This window comes from Zingiber officinale, chromosome 1B (assembly GCF_018446385.1).
Source record: "Zingiber officinale cultivar Zhangliang chromosome 1B, Zo_v1.1, whole genome shotgun sequence".
Lineage (NCBI taxonomy): Eukaryota > Viridiplantae > Streptophyta > Magnoliopsida > Zingiberales > Zingiberaceae > Zingiber > Zingiber officinale.
Window position 1 is genome coordinate 160,411,967 of NC_055986.1, and position 25,653 is coordinate 160,437,619.

Consider the following 25,653-nt stretch of genomic DNA (forward strand, 5'->3'; position numbering starts at 1 on the left):
TCAAAGGAACACATAGTCATTGGAGTCCAACAATTGTGATAAGGCAACAGTTCGACAAGGGGACGAAGAAGCACCAGCACCAGAAGCAGAGTTTGAAGAAAGCTTAGAGAGGAATCCCAAACTAGAAGCATGGCGACCATTTCACCCACCTTTCTTCCACATCAATCCTTCCCAAGTGTTCCCAGAAGGAACTCCTCTTGCCTTCCCCGCCTCAACAGGCCTAAATCTTTCAGTATAAGAGCTGCCAAGCTTCCTGCTGGGGTATGTAATCTCTATCCCCGAATAAAATATTGCGTGCTCGACTCACAATGAGCTTAATTACTAGCCTTTTGTGGTCAAATTTCTAAGGTTGAGTTGCCTAAAGATGAGCCCAGGCTCACAGAGCCATTCCTAGGCTTCACGAGGACCGCAGAGGTTTGGAATTCTAGAGTTTGCATGATTGGCCTCGTTGGGATTTTCATTGCGGAGCTGGTGAGCCCTCTACCATTCTTTCTTAGCCGATTTGCAAATTAAAAGGTCTTAGTTTCTGAATCAGCTAGTTTTGTCAGATTTTTAACAAGGGAGTTCTTCAGATGATTGGAGTAGAAGTAGGGAAAGGGCTGGATCTCCCTCTTTGATTCGTTTCGCAGCACTGCAATGGGCTATCAAAGAAGAACAGTGACAGAGCTTTTCTCGTGGGTTACAATTTGATTGTGTTATTGAAAAATGATTCTTAAATGGTGCTATTATGTCATTGGAAATGTTCATAACTTGGTTGATATTTTGTTTTGAATGATAATCTACAAAATCTAATTCAAGATATGACAAATGAGGAAAAACACGATAGATATAATTAGATGTTAAAAAAAAAAAAAAATACCTGGAGCAGAAGATGTTGATGAGTTCATCTTTGTTTCTGTGAGAGAAACCTAAACAATAGAGAAAAAAAAAATAGAGAGGAACTGCTCCTATCACCCGAGTCGACAAAAGTACGTGTTCATCTCAATGGGGCGACAATCCACATTTAAAATAAGGGTTAGGAGTAGGGGTCTCTGCAGAAATTAGGAAATAATGGGCCAAGCCTACCCATTATAGCTAAGCCCAATAGCATCCTATTAATTATGCTAGTCCACATAAATTATCTAACATTTTCCCACTTGGACAGCATAATACATTCAGATTAATCAACAATATGTGACCATAATAAGATGCCAAAATAAGTCAACACATAACACGAAAAAGGTCCAAAATGGAACTATAAGCATCTTAATAATACAGAAAATCACATTCGAAGGAATAATGATATCATGCATTGTAAGATACTTATATCATGTGACCCAACAACAAAATAGAATATGGATAAATGGGAAAGTCCAACAAAATGACATGCCAAAATTTGAATAAAATGTTATTTCCCAGTAAAATGACCCAAACATCTGCCCAAGATGTCATATAATAACAACAAAATTGAGACTGGGTCCGAAATGTCTCCACAATACACAATATGCCATCACAATATATATACAACAGTAGTTATTATTTGAGCAATATCTCAATATTGTTCAATGTCTCAAATATTATAAATATGAGGTCATAAGAAAACATAAACATAAACTCCCACTAACCCAAAATATCAAAAGGCCTTACTACACCCATACGGGTTACATGGTCAACAAAAGCTTTAACAGTTATGCCTTTGGTTAGAGGATCAGCAATATTAAGCTTTGTAGGGATATGCTCGACACGAGTTTTAAACTCTTGAACCTTCTCTCTCACAAACATGAATTTTGTGTCAAAGTGTTTGGTCCGCTTTGAGCTCTTATTTTTGAGAGAAAAACTCACCATGGTAGAGTTATCACAATATATAGTGAGAGGCCTAGAGATAGTCTCCACAAAATCAAATTCAGCAATAAAGTTTTTCAACCATATCGCTTGACATGTGGCCTCATAACAAGCTATGTACTCTGCTTCCATGGTTGATGTAGCTATAAGAGTTTATTTGACACTTTTCCAAGAGATAGCTCCTCCAGCTAACATGAATATATATCCTGATGTGGACTTATGATCATCTGGGCAACCTCCATAATCAGAATCAGAATAACCTGTTACCTCAAGATGATTTGATCTCCTATATGTGATCATATAATTTTTGGTACCTTTTAGATACCTCAAAATACGTTTTACAGACTGCCAATGTGTCACACCAGGTTTACTCAAGTATCTCCCAAGTACACCCACAACAAAAGCAATATCAGGACGTGTACAAACTTGAGCATACATAAGACTGCCAACTGCAGAAGAATATGGAATTCACCATTTCACTTTCAGTTTGAGGACACTGGTCATTAGATAACTTTTCACCCTTTTGAATGGGCGCAGCACAGTGCTTACAAAATTGCATATTGAACCGCTTCAGAATTCTATCAATATACCCTTGTTGAGACAAACCAAGGATACCACGAGATCTATCACGATGAATCTCAATGCCCAAAACAAAAAATGCATTACCAAGATCCTTCATATCAAAATGAGTTGTAAGCATTTGTTTAGTGTCATTCAGAAAACCAACATCATTACTGGCCAAAAGAATGTCATCAACATAAAGAACAAGAATGATAAATTTTCTTTCACTCTGTTTTAGATAAATGCACTGATCAACTGCATTTTCCTCAAAGCCAAGAGAACTTACAATATGGTCAAACTTCAAGTACCATTGTCTAGAAGCTTGTTTTAAACCATAAATGGATCTTCTTAATTTGCAAACCATGTGCTCTTTACCACTTTCAACAAAACCTTCAGGTTGATCCATATAGACATCCTCAAATAAATCACCATTTAAGAATGCTGTCTTAACATCCATCTGATGAAGCTCTAAATCAAAATGAGCAACTAAAGCCATCACAACACGAAAAGAGTCTTTGGTAGAGACAGGAGAGAACATCTCTTTATAGTCTATGCCTTCTCTCTGGTTGTACCCTTTAGCAACAAGTCTGGCTTTGTACCTCTCTATCTCACCTTTAGCATCACGTTTAGTCTTAAAAATCCATTTACAACCTACTGATTTGCAACCTTTGGGTAATACCACTAAATCCCAAACATTATTCTTTTGCATAGAAGCTACTTCATCTTCCATAGAAATCAACCACTGTGAACTATGAGAATCAGAAACGGCTTTATAGAAAGTAATAGGGTCAGAATCCCCAACACTAGTAAACTCATGTTCCTGCAAATAAACAACATAATCCTTAAATCTAGTAGATCCAGTAGATGTGGGATCACGCTCAGATCGCCTTAATTGAGGCACAACAACATCAGGATTCTGAACATCATGATCAACATGCAGATCAACATTTGCATCAACAGTAGAATTTGTGGTTTCATCATGAGTGAGAACGTCTGGCATAGAATTAGGCAAAAGAGTAATGGGTACAGGAATAGCGACACGCTCTTCTCCGAAGCTAACAACACGTGGCTCCTAAGTTACAATATATTCTGAATCATTTTCAAAATAGACAGCACGATCAGATTCAACAACTCTAGTGGTATGATTAGGACAATAAAATCTAGAACCCCTAGAGCCAACACAATATCCTACAAAGAAACCACTAATCCTCTTAGAATCAAGCTTCTTTATTTCTGGATTGTAGAGCCTAACTTCTGCCTTACAACCCTAGACACGAAAATGTTTTAAAGTAGGTTTTCTCCCTGTCATAAGTTCATATGGAGTCCTTGGAACTGACTTACTTGGTACATGATTTAAAATATAAGTTGTTATCTTTATGGCTTCTCCCCACAGAAAATCAGAAAGAGTTGAATGGCTAAGCATACATCTAACCATCTCTATGAGTGTACGATTTCGCCTTTCAGCAACACCATTTTGCTGTGGAGTCTCAGGCATAGTATATTGTGCCTCAATGCCACAATCTTGTAAAAACTTTGCAAAATAGCCAAGATTCCTACCAGTTTCAGTATACCTTCCATAAAATTCACCACCTCTGTCAGATCTAACACTCTTAATTTGTGTGCCAAATTTCAACTCAACAGCAGCTTTAAAATTCTTGAAGACATCTAAAGAGTCTGATTTCTCACACAACAAATCAATCCAGCCAAACCTTGAGAAATCATCAATAAAGGTAATAAAATATCTATATCCTCCTAGAGCAATGGGAGTAATTGGCCCATAGATATTTGTATAAATCAACTGTAGTATTCCTTCACTCCTTGCAACTCTATTCTTTCTGACTCCAGCAGTAAGCTTACCCTTTACACAATCAACACAAGTATTGAAATCCGAGAAGTCCACATTATGAAGAATATTCTCCTTGATCAATCTCTCCATCCTTTCTCGGGATATATGTCCCAACCTCTTGTGCCACAATATAGAAGAGTTCTCAATAGCTCTTCCACGCTTTTACCCAACAACATTATTAATATTGGAATATCGTTGTTCAGTAGAAAGAGGATCAAGAGTTAACATATACATGTTATTCAACTTGACACCATAACCAACAATAACAGATGCAAAATATATGATAACTTTGTTTGAACCAAAATGGAAAGAGTAATCACAATCATCCAAAACAGATATTGAAATCAAATTTCTTCTCATAGAAGGTACACAAACAATATCTTGCAAAACCAACTCATGTCCACCACTTAATTTCAAAACAACTATTCCTATGTGCTCTACTTTAACACTCATTCCATTTCCAACTGCAACAGACACCTCCCCTTCATTTGGCCTTCTCCTGGTTTTGAGCTCCTGCACAGAATTTCCAATATGAATTGTTGTGCCAGAGTCTAACCACCAAGTATGAGAAGGTGCATCTACAAGATTAGATTCAAAGCACACTAAAGCGAGACGAATACCTTGCTTTTGCTTCTGCTTCATCTCTAGCCACTTCTTAAACTTAAAACAGTCAGATTGTTTGTGCCCGAACACATCACAAAATTTGCAATTGCCATTAAATCTCTTTTTAACTCTAGATGGTTCACTATCTTCATGAACTACAGAAGGTCCTGATTTATCATTCCATTTTTTCTTGAATTGAGGCTTGTTATTCTTAAAATATTTCTTCTTTTTATCATTACTCTTATGACAAACCAACTGAACAACTTGAACCTTACCCTTCTTCATATTTTGCTCCTCTTGATTAAGAATGGCTACAAGTTCATCAATAGTCCATTCCTCCTTTTGTGCATTATAAGAAGTTTTTAGAATATCAAATTCAGAAGGAAGAGAGTCCAATATTTGCCAGAACAAAAAATCACTTCCCAATTCCACTTTCATGGATTTCAACTTGTTGTACCAATTGGTGAGCTTCATAGCATGCTCACGAACCCCCGACACACCATCATATCTAGTCTTTGTCAGTAATGAAAGATATGAAGCCTTTTCCGTCTTATCAAATTTCTTGAATTTCATGCCTACAGACTCAAGAAACTCCTTAGCACTATTCATCTCAGGGACATTATCTTTGATGGTCTTATCCATAGTGAACTTCATGGTCATCAGACATACTTTATTAGAATGAGCCCACTTTTCATGTTTTGTTATAACAGCAGCGGAAGATTCAGTTGTGGGAACATCAGGCTCATTCTCAGTAAGGGCAGCATCAACATTAGAAATGGCAAGGAATAACTTAACAGAGTCAACCCAGTCCTCATAATTGGTTCCATTCAGCTTTGGTAAAGAGTTCATACTCATAGGCAAAGCTGGAATTTAAACATTAATGGGAGATTATTGTCGAGCATATCCAACAAAAGAAATAGAGTTTATGACCACAATAAAGTTATCTCATGCAAATGCAATCCCGCTGAAGGGTCCCGAATTACAATGCATAAATTAATTCTCACATCACATAAAATAATTATATTCTTAAAGTTAATATCGAAAGGATATTGAAAACTTTAAAATATAATTACCAATCATTAGAACTATATCAATAAAGACAAACCGATAGGGTAAGTGCATTATTAAAATAATTCCTAATGCCACATTAATAACAATTTTCCAATAATAATATTTTATCATAATCCGTCTCGCGAAGGCGAGCTCACAACTATGAAAAAAAATATCAACAACAATACAAAATTGGTCTTAAATTTAAAAGACTTCTTTTAAATTATTCTGTCGACTATTGCAGTTAAAACTGAAGAAGATGGTTCTTCCATCAAGCGCCGTGCTAAATGCGCACGATATAATTTTTTTTTTTTTGAAGATTTATAATTATGTTATAATTATAAATACGATGTTGACGAAAGCCATGATATTAAATATTTATTCGATCGTGAATTACTGTTTAATAAACGTTTAAATATTTAATCTGCTGTCAGGAAAATATCAAAAGGGGAATCATATTATTTATATGAATAGATACAAGTGATGTGAAGGCAATCATGTTCTTCATGAAGGTCACGGAGGAACTCGCCCAATGGCCGGAGATGCATCAAATCGCAACGCGATGATTTTCTCCAAATCACAAAATCAATTTAGGGAAAAGAATTGATTGAAGAAGGAAAAACTCATTGTCATATTAGAATTAGTTAACTTGGCTCTGATACCAAATGATAATCTACAAAATCTAATTCAAGATATGACAAATGAGGAAAAATACGATAGATATAATTAGATGTTAAAAAAAAAATACCTGGAGCAGAAGATGTTGATGAGTTCATCTTTGTTTCTGTGAGAGAAACCTAAACAATAGAGAAAAAAAAAAAAGAGGAACTGCTCCTATCACCCGAGTCGACAAAAGTACGTGTTCATCTCAATGGGACGACAATCCATATTTAAAATAAGGGTTAGGAGTAGGGGTCTCTGCAGAAATTAGGAAATAATGGGTCAAGCCTACCCATTATAGCTAAGCCCAATAGCATCCTATTAATTATGCTAGTCCACATAAATTATCTAACAATTATGTCATTGGAAATGTTCATAACTTGGTTGATATTTTGTTTTGGAAGTCAGCACAAGGAGAAGGAAAAAAAAAAAAAGTAGAGTTTTCATCCTTTCACAATATCATCCCAAGTAATCATCATTCTTTGGACTCGTTTTTCTCCTCTGCTGTCCCCTCTCACCCTCCTCCCTTCCAATTCTCCTCCTTCCAAGTAATCACAATGATGAAATAAGGGCCAAAGTTTAATTGGTACTCTAATAGTGGTAGAAGCAGAGTTTGAATCACGATGATGAAATAAGGAAATCAGGAATAAACTCTCTTGAACAAAATAGTTATTCATTCTTGGCAATCAAAAAAAAACATTTGTTGCTCTAAATTATATAAATAATAAAAGGATACTTTTAAAAAATATTTTATTATATTATTTATTTCGAAAACATCCTTATTATAACCGTTACCATTAGTTACTACAATGACAACTATTGTATACCTATTATAATACTATAATAATTAATATATAATATTATTAGAACTACTCAGTAAATAATGCAACTACTATATATATAACTAATACAACATTATAAGAATTACCTAAGTAGCTACTATAATTATTTTAAAATAATTTTGGTAGGATAGTAACTTTGATTAAAATAAACTAATTAAATTTTGTTGAATAACTACTAGGCATTAGCTGTTGAATAGCTACTTACACATTGCAAGTACTATTAAAATAAAAATATATTACAGCATTCTTTTGACTTGAAAAAAAAAAAGAGACAAACTTCGATGATTTGTATAGTTCTTTGGATTTTTGCCCTCGTAAAAACATAGAAAACCTATGTTTTTTTTCCTCTGTGGGGCACCATTTACATAATCCACCTTAGCCTAAGCGTTAGTCAAATTACGAACATACAGATTCAAGTAAAACCAGCATTCTTATAACCTGGCTAGCCAAGCTTGCACACCAGAGAAGAGAGGGTGCTAAAACTAAGCCTGAGTTAGCTGTACAACTTCATCCCTATGCCGGCGTCTGAGAGGGATACGATGACTCAAGTCCAATCCTCTTCTCTGCAGCCAAAAAAAAACGAAGAAGAAGAAAAAATGAATAATTTTTGCTCCGTGCAAAAGATATTGAGCAAAGACATCTTAGAAACATTCCGTAACACAGATGACAGAGCGTAAGAATCAAAGGAAACAAAGAAAACTGATACAAACTCACCACCAGTGACAATGAGTTTCTCTACGCGGGCAACTATATGCTTCCCATAAGTGTATTTTTTCAGTGCATCCAAGTGAACCTTTATTCGCAAGAGGATCAGCTCTCGTTGCTGATCGTCACAAGTCTCTAATACTTTCTGTACAACGTAGTTAGCAAACTGATCTTTCATCATGACCTGTCATGAATTTAGTAGGGATACATCAAGTCGTCAACAATATAAGACGTGCAGACAGTGCAGTTGTCTCTTTGCTATATTCAAAGAACAAATCAAGTATCTAAAGTAATCTCAATTTTCAAGACAGCCATCAACTCCCAAAATGGAAGTAGATTAATATAAAATTAGAAAGCATACGAGAGATGGTGAGAAAGCATGACACTCTCCAAACAAACATTGAATTTCCTTCACAATGTTGAAAATAGGTATAAAAACATCGATTAGTTCTTAATTACTAACAGGCAATGGCGATTGATTCACAATATTGAAAGTGTTTTGCTAAGCTTAACAACATAGACTTTGGTAAGGATCCTTAAATAGATGGAATGTCAGTTAATTACAACTGTAAAAATTTTAAAGGGGCACGTCGAACCATGATAGTTTAGCAAAAAATGCATGTGAGTAAAAGGGAATTAACCTGGAGTGGCTGATTCTCATCAGTTGATCCCAGTATCTCATTTACCAAGAGCTTTCGTTCTTGAAGATTGCCAAAAAACAAGCATTTTTCAATAACATTTGAAGCAAACTTTTGCTGGCTCATCTGTACTATTCGTCCAGTTAATTTCCTAATAATCAAGGACCGCTCATCAGGCTTTCCATGCTCCAATACATGCTGCCAAGATATATGCTTTGTGAAAACTATGTTATAAACTCTTATGTGAAAAGTTCAAATGTCATTGTTTTAAACATGAAACCGAGCGGAACTCACAACCTCCAAAATATTGCACATTATAAAACATATAAAAGTTTGGCAAGCAGTAGCAAGAGTAATCATGGACCGAGTCCTTAAGAATTTACAAGTAATGCAGCAGGAGCTAAGGCCTGACATTAGTTAAAAGTAACATAGAGTTCTGATAGCTTCAAATGAAGAACCTATAATTATGAGTTAATAGAAATAAATTGTTCGTAAAACATAAGCATGGGACAACTTTTAGACATGCTGAAGCTGATCCCACAAAGGAAAAGTAGATTAGTAAAGGAAACGACCAACCTGCACAACATAATTACCATACTGATCCTGAGCCAGCATGCAAACAGATTGTAAAATCTCATCCACGACAATGTGCTGAGTATTAGGATTATCACAGTGTTCCAGAACTCTCTGTGATGAAAGTAAGAATGGAACACCAGTAAATATTCAAACAGATATGTTGTGAGAGCTGTGACAAGGGAAGTTGAAAGTGACAAAACTGTAGAACCTGTATAACACGACAACCATATGGATGAGTAGATAGTGTCACAACTTGATTATAGAACGTTGAAATGATAAACTGAATTGCATCCTGTGGAACACACTCAATACACTTTTGAATGACATGATTCCCATTTTGATCGCGTACACAGTACATGACATGCCCATCAAGTTCTGAAACCATTTTTACCTTCTGATCGAAGTCAACAACTTCTATTGCCTGTAGCAACAAGTGAACCGTTTTGCTAAGCCCAAAATAATGATTCCATCGAACTCAACCAAATCTTTATTCAAATAATAATACAAAAAAAAAACAAGAAAGATATAACCAGCGATACCACGCTGCCAACATAATCACTGCTACAAGCATCATAGCACCATTTTTTAATTGATCAATAAATCAACGAGATTGTTCTTAGTCTGTTTTGATGGGGTAGTGCATTGTAGTTCGAGATCTTATCTCTTAAGAAAACTCGGATTAAGGAGGTAAACGATCCAAAGGATTAGAAACTTGCTAGAATTCACCAAAACAAGTGCCAACGTTATGAATCTCATGAATAAGATTTTGAAAAGAATGGTTGGAACTTAATAAGACTATTGTTGACAAGTAAGTTCAAGTGCTTCCTAAAGTTCCTTCACAATTGTATATATTTTATTTATAAGTTTCATATGGGGTATCAGAAAGACAATTCTAAGACTGCATAGATAAGAAGGGTTCTAATAAGGGAAACAATGTTTGGTAAAAATCAAGGGGACCAAAGGGAGGTCAAGAACTTGTTGGTGCAATTTGCACTAACGGTGTAACTCAGGTTTTGATGAATGACAAGTGAGTCAAGTTAAGTGTTGTCGTAGTCTAACCTTGTTATCGAGTGTGCAGGGCTGACTAAACCCAATCGGGATTATCGATTCCTGATTGGTTGAAGACCGGATGTATGATTCCGGCAAGTCGGGATGTTCGATTCCCGATAGGTTGAAGTCCGGATGTGGGATTCTAGCAAGGGTCAGGATGTGAGATTTCCGATTGGAGAAGACCGGATGTGCGATTCCGGTAGGTCGGAATGTTTGATTCCCGAAGTCCGGATGTGTGATTCCGAAGGTAACTCTGCTCCTGGAAAGTAAAGGTAAGTCACTGGAGGAAAGTGACTATGTGAGGACGTGTCCCCGTTCGAAGGGACAGTAGGCGTCGGTCCAATTTAGGTTCATTCTGAAACCTAAATTGAGACTCTGACTAGATCTTGGTGTCAGGGAGACAGAATTTAATTACTACTTCTTACTATGATTGTGCTAAACTTTATTTTGCAGAGTATACTTTGTATTATTGGACTAACATGTTTTGCAGGGCAAAAGGAATACAAAAGATCTTGAGTGAACGGTGCCCGAGGAGTCTTCCATGGTATGGAAGGCGTCTTCAGTGCCATGGAAGGTGTCTTCCACAAGATAAAATTCAAACTTCGTCGCGGATAAGGTTCGGGCCGTTCGGGATCAGATTTCTCATATTGAAGGCACTTCAAGGCTATGGAAAGCGCCTTCCACGCCCTTTATAAGGGTGATTCGCCCGAGCCATTAGAGACAACTACTACACGAGCTTCTAAGCGTCCGATTGGCTTTCCAACTGCTCCAACTTCCTGCTACTACTTCATAGACGTCTATTTGCCACCAAGCTGCCCTTCCGAGTCATCCGATCATCTCCAACAAACTGACAGCAACACACGAGCGTTCTTAATTGTTGGTAATATTTTATTAAGTGTTGCACTTTTTATTACTGTTTTAAAAATGAGAGGTGTAGGTTGTTACACTGTCCCTATCTCTTGAATTCAATCACCTCTTCCGGCGGTTCCGGAAAAGGCTTTTAGTGAATTGCTCATCGATAGATCCGCAGGACTTGGGTCTTGGAGTAGGAGTCGCCAAAGGCTCTGAACTAAGTAAATCCTTGTGTTCGTCTTTTTCCATTTCTGTCTATTTCTTTTTCCACTGTGTACTCTTGTTTTAAAACATAAAAAGACGAGTTTTTCAATACCAGGTGAATCACCCCGCTCCCTCTCACGTATGTCTCGATCCAACAAGTGGTATCAGAGCAAGTTATATTCTAAGTTGGTGCAATAACCAATCAAACCGAGGAAATCGTATTTTTTTTTTGGATTTTTAGTTTTTCGCAATTTATTTAATTTGGTAAAATTTACCATTTCAAGTAATTATTTCTCGTTCGGTTCTTACACGAAATCGGTGCAACACCATTCGAGTCATAAATTTTTTTCTCTCTCAAGCACTACTAATCCAAGACCAAGTCTTGGTACCTCTTTCTAGTTTTCCTTTTTCAGTAATCAAATAACCCAACTTGAGAGATTCAGCACCGCTCGTCCTCCTCTCTTCAACCGAAATGACTTTCCGTACTGGAAGAAGAGGGTGGAAGTTTACCTGAAGATACACATCGAGCAATATTTCACCATCCGATGAGGGTACCGGGCGTATGTAGACGAAGCAACAAAAGTACCACTTGCAGAAAGATGGAGTCACAAAAAAAATGCCCAGATTGACTCTAAAGCATTGAATACAATTCAATGCGGACTCACCAAAGAGGAACTCAACCGAGTCAGCCCGCACGAGAACGCAAAAGAGCTTTGGGATAAACTCATCGAGCTACACGAAGGAACTCCCGACTCAAAGATAACGAAACACGACCTACTTCTTAATTCATTATTTAATATTAAAATGCAAGACGGTGAGACCGCGAATCAGCTCCATGCTCGAATCAAGGACATCCTCAACGGCCTTCACCTAATTGGACACCAATTAGAAAATTGGGACGTAATAAGGTACACTCTCAACTCGTTTCCTCAAAATGCACAGCATCGATCATAGATGCCTATAAGGTCTCGAGGAATCTTTTTAAATTAAAACTAAATGAATTATTTTGTGAATTAGAGCTGTATGAACAAACAAATGGCCCCAAGGTTGAGAAAGGAATTGTCTTTCTTGCAGGTACATCAAAGGGAACCAAACCTGAAGCTGAAACTGAATCCGAATCAGACGAAGAAAAGTAGCTAGTGAACCTAGAAAGGAAGATGTTCTCTAGATGCAACAAAAGTTTCACCAAAAGGGACATAAAGAAAATGTCAAGTCTGCATCCAACAACACAAAAGCAAACGTCACATGTTACGGTTGCAACAAGAAGGGGCGCTTCAAATATGAATGCCCAAACGAAGACCAAGTCAAGAAGACAAAACAAAAGAAAGCACTAAAAGTGACTTGGGATGAGTCTTCGGATGGATCGGAACAGACAAACTGAAGCAAGCAAGCTACCTCGCATTAATGGCAACCGGAGGCGATTCGGACGAAGAAGACGAATCTAAATACAAGTCAAGCCACGAATCTTCATCTGGGTCAGACTGACCCAAGGCAAATTCCTTTATCAGCATAAATTCATTCAAAGCAATTGCTTGCCTGAATAAAAGATTAATTAAAACCAAGGAACACGCTAAACAACTCCTTAAGAAAAATAACATCCTTAAGGAACAACTGAACATAAACTCGGTGACTAGCCAAGTTCAAGACAAAGATTCAACTCAAGTTTTTCAACTTGAGGAAGAAAACTTTATCCTGAAAAGTCAAGTCAACGAGCTCAAAGGGCAGTTGGAAAAATTTACCTCAGGAACAAAATACCTAAACATGATGCTTGGATCTCAAAGAGCAGTGTACAATAAATCCGGACTCGGATACAAACCCAACATAAAATACAAATCATTTTTAACTTTAACTTAAAAATCAAAATCAACTAAAGTTTGGTTCCGAAAGCGTGTCTAACCACGCAAGTAGGACTCAATCCATACTATGTACCAAAAAGTAAAATTCACTACATAAATAAACCAAATAACTCACTTTCAATTTCAAAAACTAAATTCTCAAATTTAAATCTAAAGAATAAAATCAAATCAAATAAACCTAAATTAAACAGAAACAAAATTAATCTAAACTCAAACTATAATCAAGTCTATTATAACTATGAAGCAAATTGACTCAAACCTAAAACCTAAATACAAAATCCAATAATTTAGGGAGAGACTCCAAAATAGTTGGCACCTCTAAAAATAATAATTTACCCGACCAATAATTGGATCTAGATTAAATAGGGACAAAAGCTTGACTTGATTAACGGTACTGGAGAAGTTTTGGATGATAATAAGTTAGGAAAGCTATATCGTGGAACTAACTGAAGCTACCCTTACAAATCCTAACAGGTTAGACCAAATTTTTATATTAAGTTCAATGGATAGGACTATTTAAAAAATTTTGAATGCGCGGTTACTCTGATGATGTCCAGGTGACCCACCATAGCTTAGAAATTTATCTAAAGAATGCATGTTTGTTGAACCCAAAACTAAACTTGAATCTAACGCAAAGTCAACCAAACCTTGAAATTCAACTTAACTCATCTCGCAATTTTTAAAGTACTTGATCGAAAATATAGATCGGGTAAGATGAATAAGGAGTAAAAATACAATTAAATTAAAATTAAAACTAAACTAAATTCAAATTAAAATCAAAGTAAAAAATTAAATTAAATTTTAAATTCAATCTACTCGGTGTTAGTTAATTATGTGATTCAGAATATAAGATTAGATTCACATCCACTGAATGTGTAATTAAGCACATAAAAGACCCTCCAATAAAATTAAAAGGACTTAGGAATAATAACATTTATATGATTAACCTGGCGCTCCTCACTCAAGTGACACAAAAAGAGGAAATTTAGCTGTGGCATAGGAGACTGTCTCACACTAACTTTAGAAACCTCACCAAACTAAATGGCTTAGTTAGATGACTACCAAAATTACCCAACTTAAACTCAACAATCTGTAATGCTTGTCAACAAGGAAAACAGACTAAATCAACCCACAAACCAACTAATCAAACTCAAACCAATTCAACCCTTGAATTACTATATTTAGATTTATTTGACTCATATGAGATTAAGTCCATAAATGTAAATTTGTACTGTCTAATAATAATTGATAATCACTCAAGATTCACTTGAGTAAAATTCTTAAAAAATAAAGATAAGACATTTGAAATAGTTAACAACTTTTGTAAACAAATTAAAAATGCAAAAGATTTAAAAATCAAGAGAATTAGGAGTGATAACGGAGGGAAGTTAAAAAATCATAGGTTCACTAAATTATACTTAGAAAATGAGTACCACCAAAAATTCTCGTGCCCTAACACACCTCAACAAAACAAAATAGTGGAAAAAAATAGAACTCTTCAAGAAGTCACTAGAACAATGCTTAATGAATATAAGCTACCAGAATATTTATGTGCAAAAGCTATCAGTACAGCCTGCTATATACAAAATAAAACAACAATAAATAAGAAACATAATAAAACCATATTTGAAATCTACTATAATAAATTACCAAATATTAAATACTTTAAGATATTTGGATGTCGTGTTTATATATTAAACACAAGATAATACTAAGAAAAATTTACCTCCAAAGTAGAAAATGAAATCTTCGTAGGATCCTCCTTAGCCAGTAGAGGATATAGAGTTTTACAATAAAACTACACTAAGAATTGAAAAAACAATCAATGTAAAATTCGACTAAATTATAAACTCTAAAGAATCTAACTCAACTCAACATCAACCAATTGATTTCGTTAGAGTCAGCACTGACCTATGGGGAGTAAGTGAAAACCCAAAAGATAAATACAAAGATGAACAAAATCAATCAAAGAAAATGAACAAACACAAGTTGAGCCTAAAAGAATAAGAGTTAGCTCAGACCACCCAATTGAACAAATTATAAGTGATCCAGACCTAAGAGTTCAGACTAGATCATCCTTTAGAAACCTAAGTCAAATACCTTTAATCTCCAAAATTGAACCCAAAACAATAGAAGAATCCCTACTTGACCCAGACTGGATTATACCCAGGCAGGAAGAGCTGGCCCAGTTGAAAGAAATGAAATCTGGGACATAGTACCACTACCTGATAATAAAAAAGTACTAGAAACAAAATGAGCATTTAAAAATAAACTAAGTGAAAATGGGAAAATTGTTATAAACAAAGTCAGACTAGTTGCCAAAGGATTTAGTCAGGTAGAGGGACTTGACTACAATGAAACATATGATCCGGTGGCTAGACTTGAGTTTATTAGAATGTTGTAGCCCAAGGTTCTAAACTTTATCAAATAGATGTCAAATCCGCCTTCTTAAATGGGCTAATTAAAGAAGGGGTGTATGTAGGTCAACCACCTAAGTTTGAGAGTCTACATCATTCTGACCACGTGTTCAAATTAAAGAAAGCATTGTATGGTCTCAAACAAACACCTAGGACCTGGTATGAAATATTAACCTCCTATCTAATTTCCAAAGGATTCAACCAAGGTTAAATTGATCCAACCTTATTTGCAAAATCACTCAAACAAGACATTTTCATAGCCCAAGTATATATACATGATATAATCTTTGGTTCGACCAACTCAAAATTTTTGCAAGAATTTATAACCTTAATGGAACTAGAATTTGAAATGAGCTTAGTAGGTAAACTAATCTATTTCTTAGGATTACAAATTAAACAAACTACTGAAGGAACTTATGTTTACCAACAAAAATATATAAAAGAATTACTCTCAAAATTTGGAATGGAAAATACCAAAGAAATAAAAACACCAAATGGTTGCAAACACAAACTTAAATAGTAATCCAAATGGTAAACTCATAGATCTAAAATATTATAGGAGTGTCATAATAGGCAGCCTTTTATACTTAACTGCAAGTCAACCTGATATTTTATTTGCAGTTAGTATGTGTGCTAGATACCAAACTTGTACTAAAGAATCTCACCTAACTAATGTAAAAAGAATATTTAGATATTTGAAAGGCACACAAAATGTAGGAATTTGGTACCCGAGAACACCTTGTTTTGAACTAATTGATTACTCTGACTCAAATTATGCCGGCTGTAAATTAGATCGTATGAGCACACGTGGTGGATGTCGACTACTTGGACCATCACTTGTCCGCTGGTTTAGTAGAAAACAACACCGTGTTGTTTTATCTACTACTGAAGTAGAGTACATAGCAATGGATGAGTGTGTGGCACAACTGTTATGGATGATGCACACATTCAAAGACTTTAACTTGGCATATAAAAATATAAAAGTCCATATTGATAATATCAATTCTATCAACTTAACCAAAAACCCAGTGTATCATTCACGAACCAAACATATTGAAATTAAACACCACTTTATTAGATATCACGTCTCCAAAGGAGACATTGAGCTCAACTATGTTGAGTCCAAATCAAACTTGGTTGACATTTTCACTAAACCGCTACCAGAATTCGAATTCAATGATCTACAAAGGCAACTTGGAATGTGCGCGATAGACTAGGACTGTTATTTTCAAAATAATTTTTCAAATGGCTTGCAAATTCTAGGAAAAGTTCTTTACTTATATTTTCAAAAATTCTCATTTACTTAGCATTTCAAAATTGATTTTGGCCTTAGATTAGATCAAATCTATAGAAAGCATGTTCCTATAGATCTAGGAATTGAGCATCTCACAAGCACAATAAGTCTACTTTGATTGTGTATTCACAAACCTAGAACGGCGTGAGATGCACAGGCCTATTGCCTGGACTTCAGATGCTTATATCAGTGCATCAATATAAGTCTAGGCAAAAAATACAAAAATTACAATGATCAAGTTAAGTAATACATTTACTTAACTTGACTAACCCAGTGAATATTGCTATCGTCTGGTAGTTAGTTAGTAACTAACGGTTAGACATTTAAGGTCAAATTCTTAGATAAATATTATTTCAGGGAGGATATTTAAAAATGATTTTCTAAATTATTTATTTCTTTTCTATACTTTCAAAATGATTTCACAATCCCCTTCAAAATTCTTTTCAAAATTTGCAACATGAATTCACAATTATTTATCCCTTCCTAAAACTAGTAAAGCCAATATTTCTATTATTATTTTGTTTGGGAAAACCTTTTGAAACTATTTTGAAACTTTTATTTTCAAAATTGTATTTGACAATTATTTCAATAACTTAGAAATTTTCTTTTACTCACAATAACTTAAAATATTTCTAAGATAAAACCTCTTGTTTCAATTATTTTGCAAACAACTCCAAAACTCTTGTTTAAAATACTTTAAACTTGTTTAAACTTTTTGGTTAAAGGATCTTTTGAAAATATGTCGAATTCTTAGAACTTTCTTTTAACAAAAGTTTTTTTTATGATTATTTTGAAAGTTGTTTTGAAAAGTAATTTGTAACCCACTCTCCAAATATTTTGAAAAGTTACTTTGCAAAATTTCTTGGTGTACACTTCACATTTTTAGACTTTACTTTTGAAAATGTTAGCTTTCAAAATCTGTTATCAAATTCGAACACTATCTAAGTGGAAATTCTTTACACTCTAACCTCCTCCCTACAATAAACCTATAAGTTTTTAGGCTTATTTTGACAAGTTTATACTTATTTGTGTGTTTCAGTACTTTGGTATACATACTTGCATATTTTTTGATGAATGTCAAAGGGGGAGGGTTAAGGGATTAAGTAGGTTAAGTAAGAAAAAGTTAACCCTAAAATAATCAACAGAATAAAACAACAATTAATATTTCTTAATTAATTTTCTCTTGGATCAATTATTATTGCATATCTTTTTACATATCTTTTCCTAACTCTAACCCAGGTTGTCATTGCATTAAAAGGGGGAGATTGTTGGTGTAATTTGTACTAACGGTCTAACTCAAGTTTTGATTAATGACAAATGAGTTAAGTTAGGTGTTGTTGTAGTCTAATTTTGTTATCGAGTGTGCAGGGTTTATTAAACCCAGTCAGGATTTTGTTCAATTCATGATTGGTTGAAGACCGGATGTGTAATTCCGACAAGTTGGGATGTTCGATTCCCGATAGGTTGAAGTTCGAATGTGGGATTTTGGCAAGGGTCAGGATGTGTGATTCCCGATTAGAGAAGACCGGATGTGCGATTCCGGTAGATCGGGATGTTTGATTCCCGAAGTCCGGATGTGTGATTCCGGAGGTAACTCTGCACCTGGTAAGTAAAGATAAGTCACTGGAGGAAAGTGACTATGTGAGGACACGTCCCCATTCGAAGGAACAGTAGACGTCGATCCAATTTAGGTCCATTTCGAAAACCTAAATTGAGACTCTGACTAGATCCTGATCTTGGAGAGACAGGATCTAATTATTATTTCTTATTATGATTGTGCTAAACTTTGTCTTGTAAGGTATACTTTGTATTGTTGGACTAACATGTTTTATAGGGTAAAAAGAGCACGAAAGGCCTCGGGTGGACAGTGCCCGAGGCACATGGAAGGCGCCTTCAATGTCATGGAAGGTGCCTTCCACAAGATAAAATTCAGACTTCGTCGCAGATAAGGACCAGGCTATTCAGGATCAGATTTCTCATATTAGAGGCGTCTTCAAGGCTATGGAAGGTGTCTTCTACACCTTTTATAAGGGTGATTCGCCCAAGCCATTAGAGACAACTACTACACGAGTTTCTATATGTCCAATCGGCTTTCCGACTACTTCGGCTTCCCATTGTTACTTCATAGAAGTCTGTCTACCACCAAGCTGCCCTTCCGAGTCATCCGATCATCTCCGGCAGACCGACAGCAACACACGAGCGTTCTTAATTGTTCGTAATATTTTATTAAGTGTTTCACTTTTTATTACTGCTTTAAAAAGGAGTGTAGGTTGTTACAGTGTCCCTATCTCTTGTATTCGATCATCTCTTCCGGCGGTTCCGGAAGAGGCTTTTAGTGAATTGTCCATCGATAAGTCCGCAGGACGTGGGTCTTAGAGTAGGAGTCGCCGAAGGCTTCGAACCAAGTAATCCTTGTGTTCGTGTCTTTTCCCGTTTCTGTGTATTTCTTTTTCCGCTGCATACTCTTGTTTTAAAATATAAAAAGACGAGTTTTTCAATACCACGTGATTCCCCCCCCCCCCCCCCTTCTCTCACGTGCGTCTTGATCCAACAAAACCTCTAAGTTCTTTCCCTCCATTTGAAATTTTGGGTTACCTTTGTAGGTTTCCAACATATATTTCATATAAGAACAATATTCATATGTACTGTGAACGTTGAGTAGCATAAGCATGAGGCTTCCAGTATAACCAAAATCAGAATCAAGTATAAGGAGATCATAATTCAGAATGAAGCCAATAATCAGACAACTTTGAACTAAAAAGTACCTTCTGTATCACTCGACAACCATACATCTGGAGGCTGAGTGCCAGTACATGTCCATTAAGATGGTTAGCTAATTCCCTTTTTTGAGTTGATGAGCCATGTTCAAAAAACTGAAAGGGAGATAGTTTGTAAGCCTTTTTCGAAGGAATTCATCCAAACAAAACAGGTAAATAACAAGCTGGTACCTTCTGGACCACATAATTCCCAAACACGTCAGTCATCAAAGACAGAGCATGAGGCATAATCTCATCAAAAACCATGTTTTTTTCCTTGGTAGTAGCTGTTTCAAGTTTCTGCTGTATAAAACGGCTCCCATACTGGTCAGTACTGAACAGGAAGGTTAAACTCAGTTTTAATATTCACGCATGATATGACAAATTCTGGAACAACAGTATCATATTGGAAATGTACTACTGTGACTCTAAAGGTGCCGATATAGCAACAGTAAAGCATAGCATGGCCAATATGGCACATTATATTCTTTGGGATATCAAAGGAAGATCTAAAATGCATGAATGATACTAGGCGGATAGCAAGAAAAGAGCAAAGGGAAAAAAAAAAAAAACCCAAGGCCAATAAAAATGGAGGAACACAATTAAAGAAATAAGGGCAAAAGTTAAAAGAGCGCCATTTTTTTACCAAATTGTCAAAGGGGCACCCTGTGTTAATTTTTTATCAAAAGGATGCCCCACCCCATGTCAAATTACTCAACTACCCTCCACTACACAGTAACAACTTAATCACATTATTATCTCTCTCCTATTTTTTCCCGCCTAAATTGGCGGGTTATAGCAGCTACAGTTTCGTAGTTGCTATAATTGAGATGTTACACAGTTGTAATAGCTACAGTTTCATAGCTGTTACAATGCTACAACATGAAAATTTTAAGAATAAAATTATTTGGAATCTTCGAAAAGAATTTAAATGATATTTTTTAAGCTTGAAATCGCCATGTTACTAGTTCCTCCCTGCAACCCGTTGTAGATCTTTGAACAAGCTTCAATTTGATATATTATGTATTCTGTGGTTTGACCCGAGTCAAAAGGTATGGTCTCTCAAAGTTTAGGATTTAACATTCATGTTATAGCAGCTACGATTTCATAGTTACTACAACTAAGTTGTCACGTAGTTGTAGCAGCTACGGCTTCGTAGTTGCTACAACGTGAATGTTAAACACTAAATTTTGTGAGGTCATAACTTTTGACTCAAGTTAAACCACACGACACATAATATATCAAATTGAAGTTCATTTAGAGATCTACAACTAGTTACGGGGTAGAACCCGTAAAGGCCAGATTTCAGACTCAAAAAACTGTCGTTTAAATCCTTATCGGAGCCTCCGAACAACTTTAGCCTTTAATTTTTTTTTATGTTGTAGCAGCTACGAAATCGTAGCTGCTACAATTGAGTAGCAACTACGGGTTCGTAGCTGCTACAACATACCAATTTAGGCGAGAAAAATAAGAGGGAGATAATAATGTGAATAAGTTGTTACAGTATAGTGGAGGGTAGTTGAGTAATTATATGTGGAGGTGCCCTTTTGATAAAAAATCAAAATGAGGCGCCATCTTGATGGCTCCAAAAAAAAAAAAAGGCGGCCTTTTAACTTTTGCCCAAGAAATAAATAGAAATCAAATAGCAATGTCTCCACCACTAATAGTTGTGGGAAGGCTGGAATAAGTTATATATAGCAAATGGCAAATAGCTGACACTCACAGCTCTTGTTAGTTCATAAGCTGCAGTTGCTCAACATAACTACAAGAACAGATGACACTATACAGCAGCTTTTAAGATAAAGATAAGGCAAAAAGACAAAATTATGGTGGTTAATCTAAAAATACAGTGCAGTTGCTATACAAATGATGGCATTATAAAAACAATATGAGCACGTGCTATTGAAGTGTTCTCAGAAGCTTTGGTGTATATCCAATAGCATAATAACATAGCCCACACATGCGATGTGATACAGCCTACCAGTTTCTGGTTTTTTTTGTGCAAATTGGAATATTTATGATGTTGATGGATGTACTTTAGATCATATGATCCAGATAATGTGAAAAAAAAATTAAGACATAAAAACAAAATTAGATTATCATATACCTAAACTCAACCACATGGCCGGCAATTTCACAAAGCTCAAAGCATCTGGTTCTGTTGCTCTTGAATTCACCCAAGATAGATGATGGGAAAAATCCATCTATCTTATTTGCAGCTTCAGAATGCCAAGAGCCCAGAACACCTCCAGTTAGATTTCTTAAGTTAGGATAATAACACATGTTTTTCTCATCAAAACTAAGAGGGTTGCCAGGTGCAAATGGAGAAGAAATAGAACTTGCTAAAGGACTTCCAGGATAAGAAGTGGCAAGGCAAAAACCTGGGTTACCATAATAATTATGATCTAGAACCCCAGATTTAGCCAGATTTGGCATAGCATACTGCTTCTGTGTTCGAAATAAAGACTCGTTGTAAGCTTTCTGGATCCCAAGTACATCTGCATATGGGCCTAGATAACCGCTCTCAAAGGAAGGATCAGAACAGTTAGCTTCCACATAAGCAGCATATTCAGCAGTCATCCACTGTTCAACATGAATTGAATCATTAAGGGATGCCTGAAGAGCAGTTGGATTGCCTAATCCAATACGAGTTTGAAAATCTGCTTGCCCAACAGAATTTTGTGGTGAAAAGACTCTACCTCCTAAAGTCCTGCACCCCATACTAGGAGATGCAATTGGAGATGAGATATTAGTATTTTCCACTGTCAGAGGCAAAGTTTCCAAGCCAACATGATTGATCATTCTTGCCGACAATCCTGGATTTTCAGAATCTGCATTCAGCCCAGAAATTGCAAAAGATGCATCAACATTCTCATAGGGAGAAGACAAACCACCATTTGCAGTAATATAACATGAGCGCGCTTCCAAATATGAATTGATAGAGGCAGCAGGAGATTTTTGAGATTCAATTAACCCATTTAAACCTGAACTTGAAGTTCTCAAGTCCACTTGACCTCCAGAACTTCTAAGGGAATGAATGTAAGCAGACTTCCTAGACTTTGGAATACCCTGAGTATCAAAACATTCTTGATCAGAACACTTGAGGATAGGTTGCGTCTCAACCTTGTTCTGGCCCAAATGTGAAGCAAAAAGAAGATTCTGACTATCATCAAATTTTTGCAGAATTTTTGACTTTGTGATATTTTCATCAACTATTGAACCAGAAGTTGATAAATTAATATTGGATAAAGAAGCTGAAACATCATCAGTTTCAACTGTATCCGATGGCAAAACGTTGAAGGAAGATGAACTCTGCGTTATCCTGTCAGGAGTGTCAATCCTAGAACCAATTTGGGGGAAGCACAGACTCGTAGCTCTGGCAGCATGCTTGGTATCCATAGTATTGCTTCGCTGCAGGGAGGAGCTGACTACAGATGCATAATTGTGACAGAATGATGTACCAACTTTCTCATGCCCATTGTCACTTTTTGCACTGAATCCTTCTCCATCTAATGTGCATACTTTGTGTGATGCAAAGTGTGTGCTGGAAGAAGCCAATTGTTCAAGACCATTAGCAAAAGCATTATGACTTGCAAGGTGTAAGGAATGGCTTGAACTTGGACTTTCGTACACAACTTCATGCTGAAAAATTCAATAGTCAAATTATACCAAGGATGATTCTATCCAGAACAAATATCAAAAACTATTTATGTCTGTTGTTCAAGAATGGAGCGACAATATAACAAAAAAACAACACACTGACCCCATCAATTTCTTCGTATACTAACTGCTACATCTGTGGTTCACTAAGCTGTCTAATTATCAGAGAAGGAACTTGGCATCTAACAAAGTTATTAAGTCACACTTCCTTTTCTTGTTTTTTTTTTTCAACACTTGAGTAGACAATGTAATCTTTCTAGAACTATGGTCCACTATGTCAATGGAAGTTAAGTGGCCCTGCGACTTCATATTTTCTACAAAACCAACATCGAAAACCATTCGTTTCATTCTTATAACTTTGTGCAAAGGGATTTTAGTGACAACATTGAAGATCCAACATACTTAAACCAAAAGGATCCACAAATCCCTGAAATATTAGGGGAAATAATTCATGATTTATATATACCCTGTCATATACCGACAAAGTATTCCAACAAACTGATTGTGGCAGTTGATCTGAGTTAACCTGCAGGTTATTCTGTTTCTTGTAGAATCATAAACAAATTTTTCATTCAAAGCAAATCAAAAAAGGTCAACTTTCATTGAAAAATAGAACAGGAAGTCACGTGGACACTAAATTGGCATTTAGATCATACCAAATCAACGTCTGGAAAGATATATGCCCAAATACAGATTCAACTCTAGCATCTAAGTTTTATGCATTATCTTCCTTGGACAGACCATAGTTTCCAGAGAATTTACCTAAGTAAAAATAAAAAACTGAATCAAAGCAATAAAGTATTTCTTTAAAAAATGCCCAAATATAAGGAAGCATAATAGTAATTTGAGCTATCAATGTGCAATTACAATATACCCAAAACAGTTGAACCTGAATATACACAAGCAGAACTGCATGATTATAGCGAGTAAGATTAATGGATTACCTGCACTACATCAGCAAAACTCATCTGGCGCCTGAGCAATAGACCATTAAATACATCTCCTCTTTCCACCCATTCCCCTGATCCAGGTATCTTTCTTTGCTTTGCCAGTTGCTCCTCCAGCGCACTAAAGATTGCCTGTTTAGAGAGGAGAGATCTTCCATCCTCTTCCTCCCCTCCATTGGTTATCCCATCATTCATCCCTCTCATCAAAGAGTCTCCCACAAGTAGCCTCTGTGTGGATCGCCAGTCCTCCTTCGAGAGAACTGGCGGCGGCAGACGGGGGTTCAGATTCATATTCGAGTAATAGTAGGAGATGTACGCCGGATTGGAAAGGAGTTCCTCCTCCGGTGAAATCTCATACCCATTCTTTACAGTGGAAAAATCTGGCACGCCCAGTGCACTCTCGCGCCTAAAGATCTCTCCCACGGCCGTGAGAGAACCTTCGACAGTGGGCGGCGCGGATCCACTCCGGAAAACACTGAGCTCCCTTTCATTATCCCTCTCCTCTCGCCTTCTCCCGGTCGAGCCCTCGAAATCCTGTCCGCCAAAACCATCCCCACTGCTCCCGGTCACAGACCGAACACCCATATTCGGCATCATATCAATTTCTTGTCGTCGAACCTTCTGTCGACGCGATAGCAAGGGAAAAAATCAACTCAACAACGAAGAAAATGAAAGAAACAAAGGAGGGGAAAATGCAGCTTTCGTAGCTCCAAACCTCAAAAACTAAAAGACTTGGGTTCCAGCGAACAAAATGGTATCTTTCACTATAAAATCGACAAGATACATCATTTCGTAGTCCAGAGCTCAAGCTCCTCGAATCAAGCTCAGAGAACACGAAGATTGAGTCCGAACACGCAAACTTCCGCTCTTCACTGAGGAATCAGAGAAAAAGGCTACGATCTTTAACTAAATCTCTAACATCGAAACGCCTAGCAATCGTCGATCCACTCTGTCATTCCGCATCGGAACACCATGTTTTTTTATACAGTACCCACTCCGAGCCCCTTCTGTCAGCTCCATTGGAGAGAGAAAGTGAGCCGAATAGAACGCAATGGAGGAGCAATGTATGCTGTCGGATCACTACACGGACGGCCAGTGATTCATCATGCTCCATGCTCCATGCTCCATGCTCGTGCGAGAACCCTAAAAAAACTAAGAAGATTGTTTTTATTACGAGCATTCAATGTAATAAAGATTGTTTATTAACATTGAATGGACAGTTTTCTTCTCAACTAAAATGAGTTTATTAATTAATGGCGTGATAATGAGGATTAAAATTGAGATGGTGAATTAAAGTTGAAATGGATTTTAAGAA

At 36.3% G+C, this 25,653-nt stretch overlaps 2 protein-coding genes across 4 annotated transcripts; one reads left to right on the forward strand and one right to left on the reverse strand.

Moving 5' to 3' along the window:
- On the forward strand, nt 1-772 carry LOC121986437 (light-harvesting complex-like protein OHP1, chloroplastic). The gene is made up of 3 exons (XM_042540399.1): nt 1-261; nt 349-471; nt 549-772. Exons 1-3 carry the CDS (start codon nt 130-132, stop codon nt 615-617), a joined length of 324 nt encoding a protein of 107 aa, XP_042396333.1. The 5' UTR covers nt 1-129; the 3' UTR covers nt 618-772.
- Nucleotides 773-7,605: 6,833 nt separating this feature from the next.
- LOC121986443 (pumilio homolog 3-like) lies at nt 7,606-25,485 on the reverse strand. 3 transcript variants are annotated; one of them, XM_042540417.1, is made up of 10 exons: nt 25,054-25,484; nt 24,336-24,956; nt 21,839-23,373; nt 19,924-20,065; nt 19,741-19,848; nt 9,511-9,723; nt 9,303-9,413; nt 8,730-8,924; nt 8,098-8,272; nt 7,606-7,946 (listed from the first exon to the last, which is right to left on the reverse strand). In XM_042540417.1, the coding sequence occupies exons 2-10, from the start codon at nt 24,933-24,935 to the stop codon at nt 7,897-7,899; spliced, it is 3,129 nt and encodes a 1,042-aa protein (XP_042396351.1). In that variant the 5' UTR covers nt 24,936-24,956; nt 25,054-25,484; the 3' UTR covers nt 7,606-7,896. The 3 variants fall into 3 exon arrangements, 2 of the variants coding, with proteins under 2 accessions (XP_042396351.1, XP_042396342.1); XM_042540408.1 differs by having other exon boundaries at nt 24,336-24,959; XR_006113422.1 differs by lacking the exon at nt 7,606-7,946 and having other exon boundaries at nt 8,137-8,272; nt 8,730-8,877; nt 24,336-24,959; nt 25,054-25,485.
- Nucleotides 25,486-25,653: the final 168 nt, after the last annotated feature.

Excerpts from the sequence above, each read along its gene's own strand:
- LOC121986437 (XM_042540399.1), top strand. The coding sequence starts at position 130 with ATGGCGACCATTTCACCCACCTTTCTTCCACATCAATCCTTCCCAAGT. Across the intron at positions 262-348 it reads CTGCCAAGCTTCCTGCTGGG|GTTGAGTTGCCTAAAGATGA; the intron begins GTATGTAATCTC and ends CAAATTTCTAAG. Across the intron at positions 472-548 it reads GGATTTTCATTGCGGAGCTG|ATTTTTAACAAGGGAGTTCT; the intron begins GTGAGCCCTCTA and ends TAGTTTTGTCAG.
- LOC121986443 (XM_042540417.1), bottom strand. The coding sequence starts at position 24,935 with ATGATGCCGAATATGGGTGTTCGGTCTGTGACCGGGAGCAGTGGGGAT. Across the intron at positions 8,273-8,729 it reads ATGAGAATCAGCCACTCCAG|GTCATGATGAAAGATCAGTT; the intron begins GTTAATTCCCTT and ends AATTCATGACAG. Across the intron at positions 7,947-8,097 it reads GAAACTCATTGTCACTGGTG|AGAAGAGGATTGGACTTGAG; the intron begins GTGAGTTTGTAT and ends TTTTGGCTGCAG.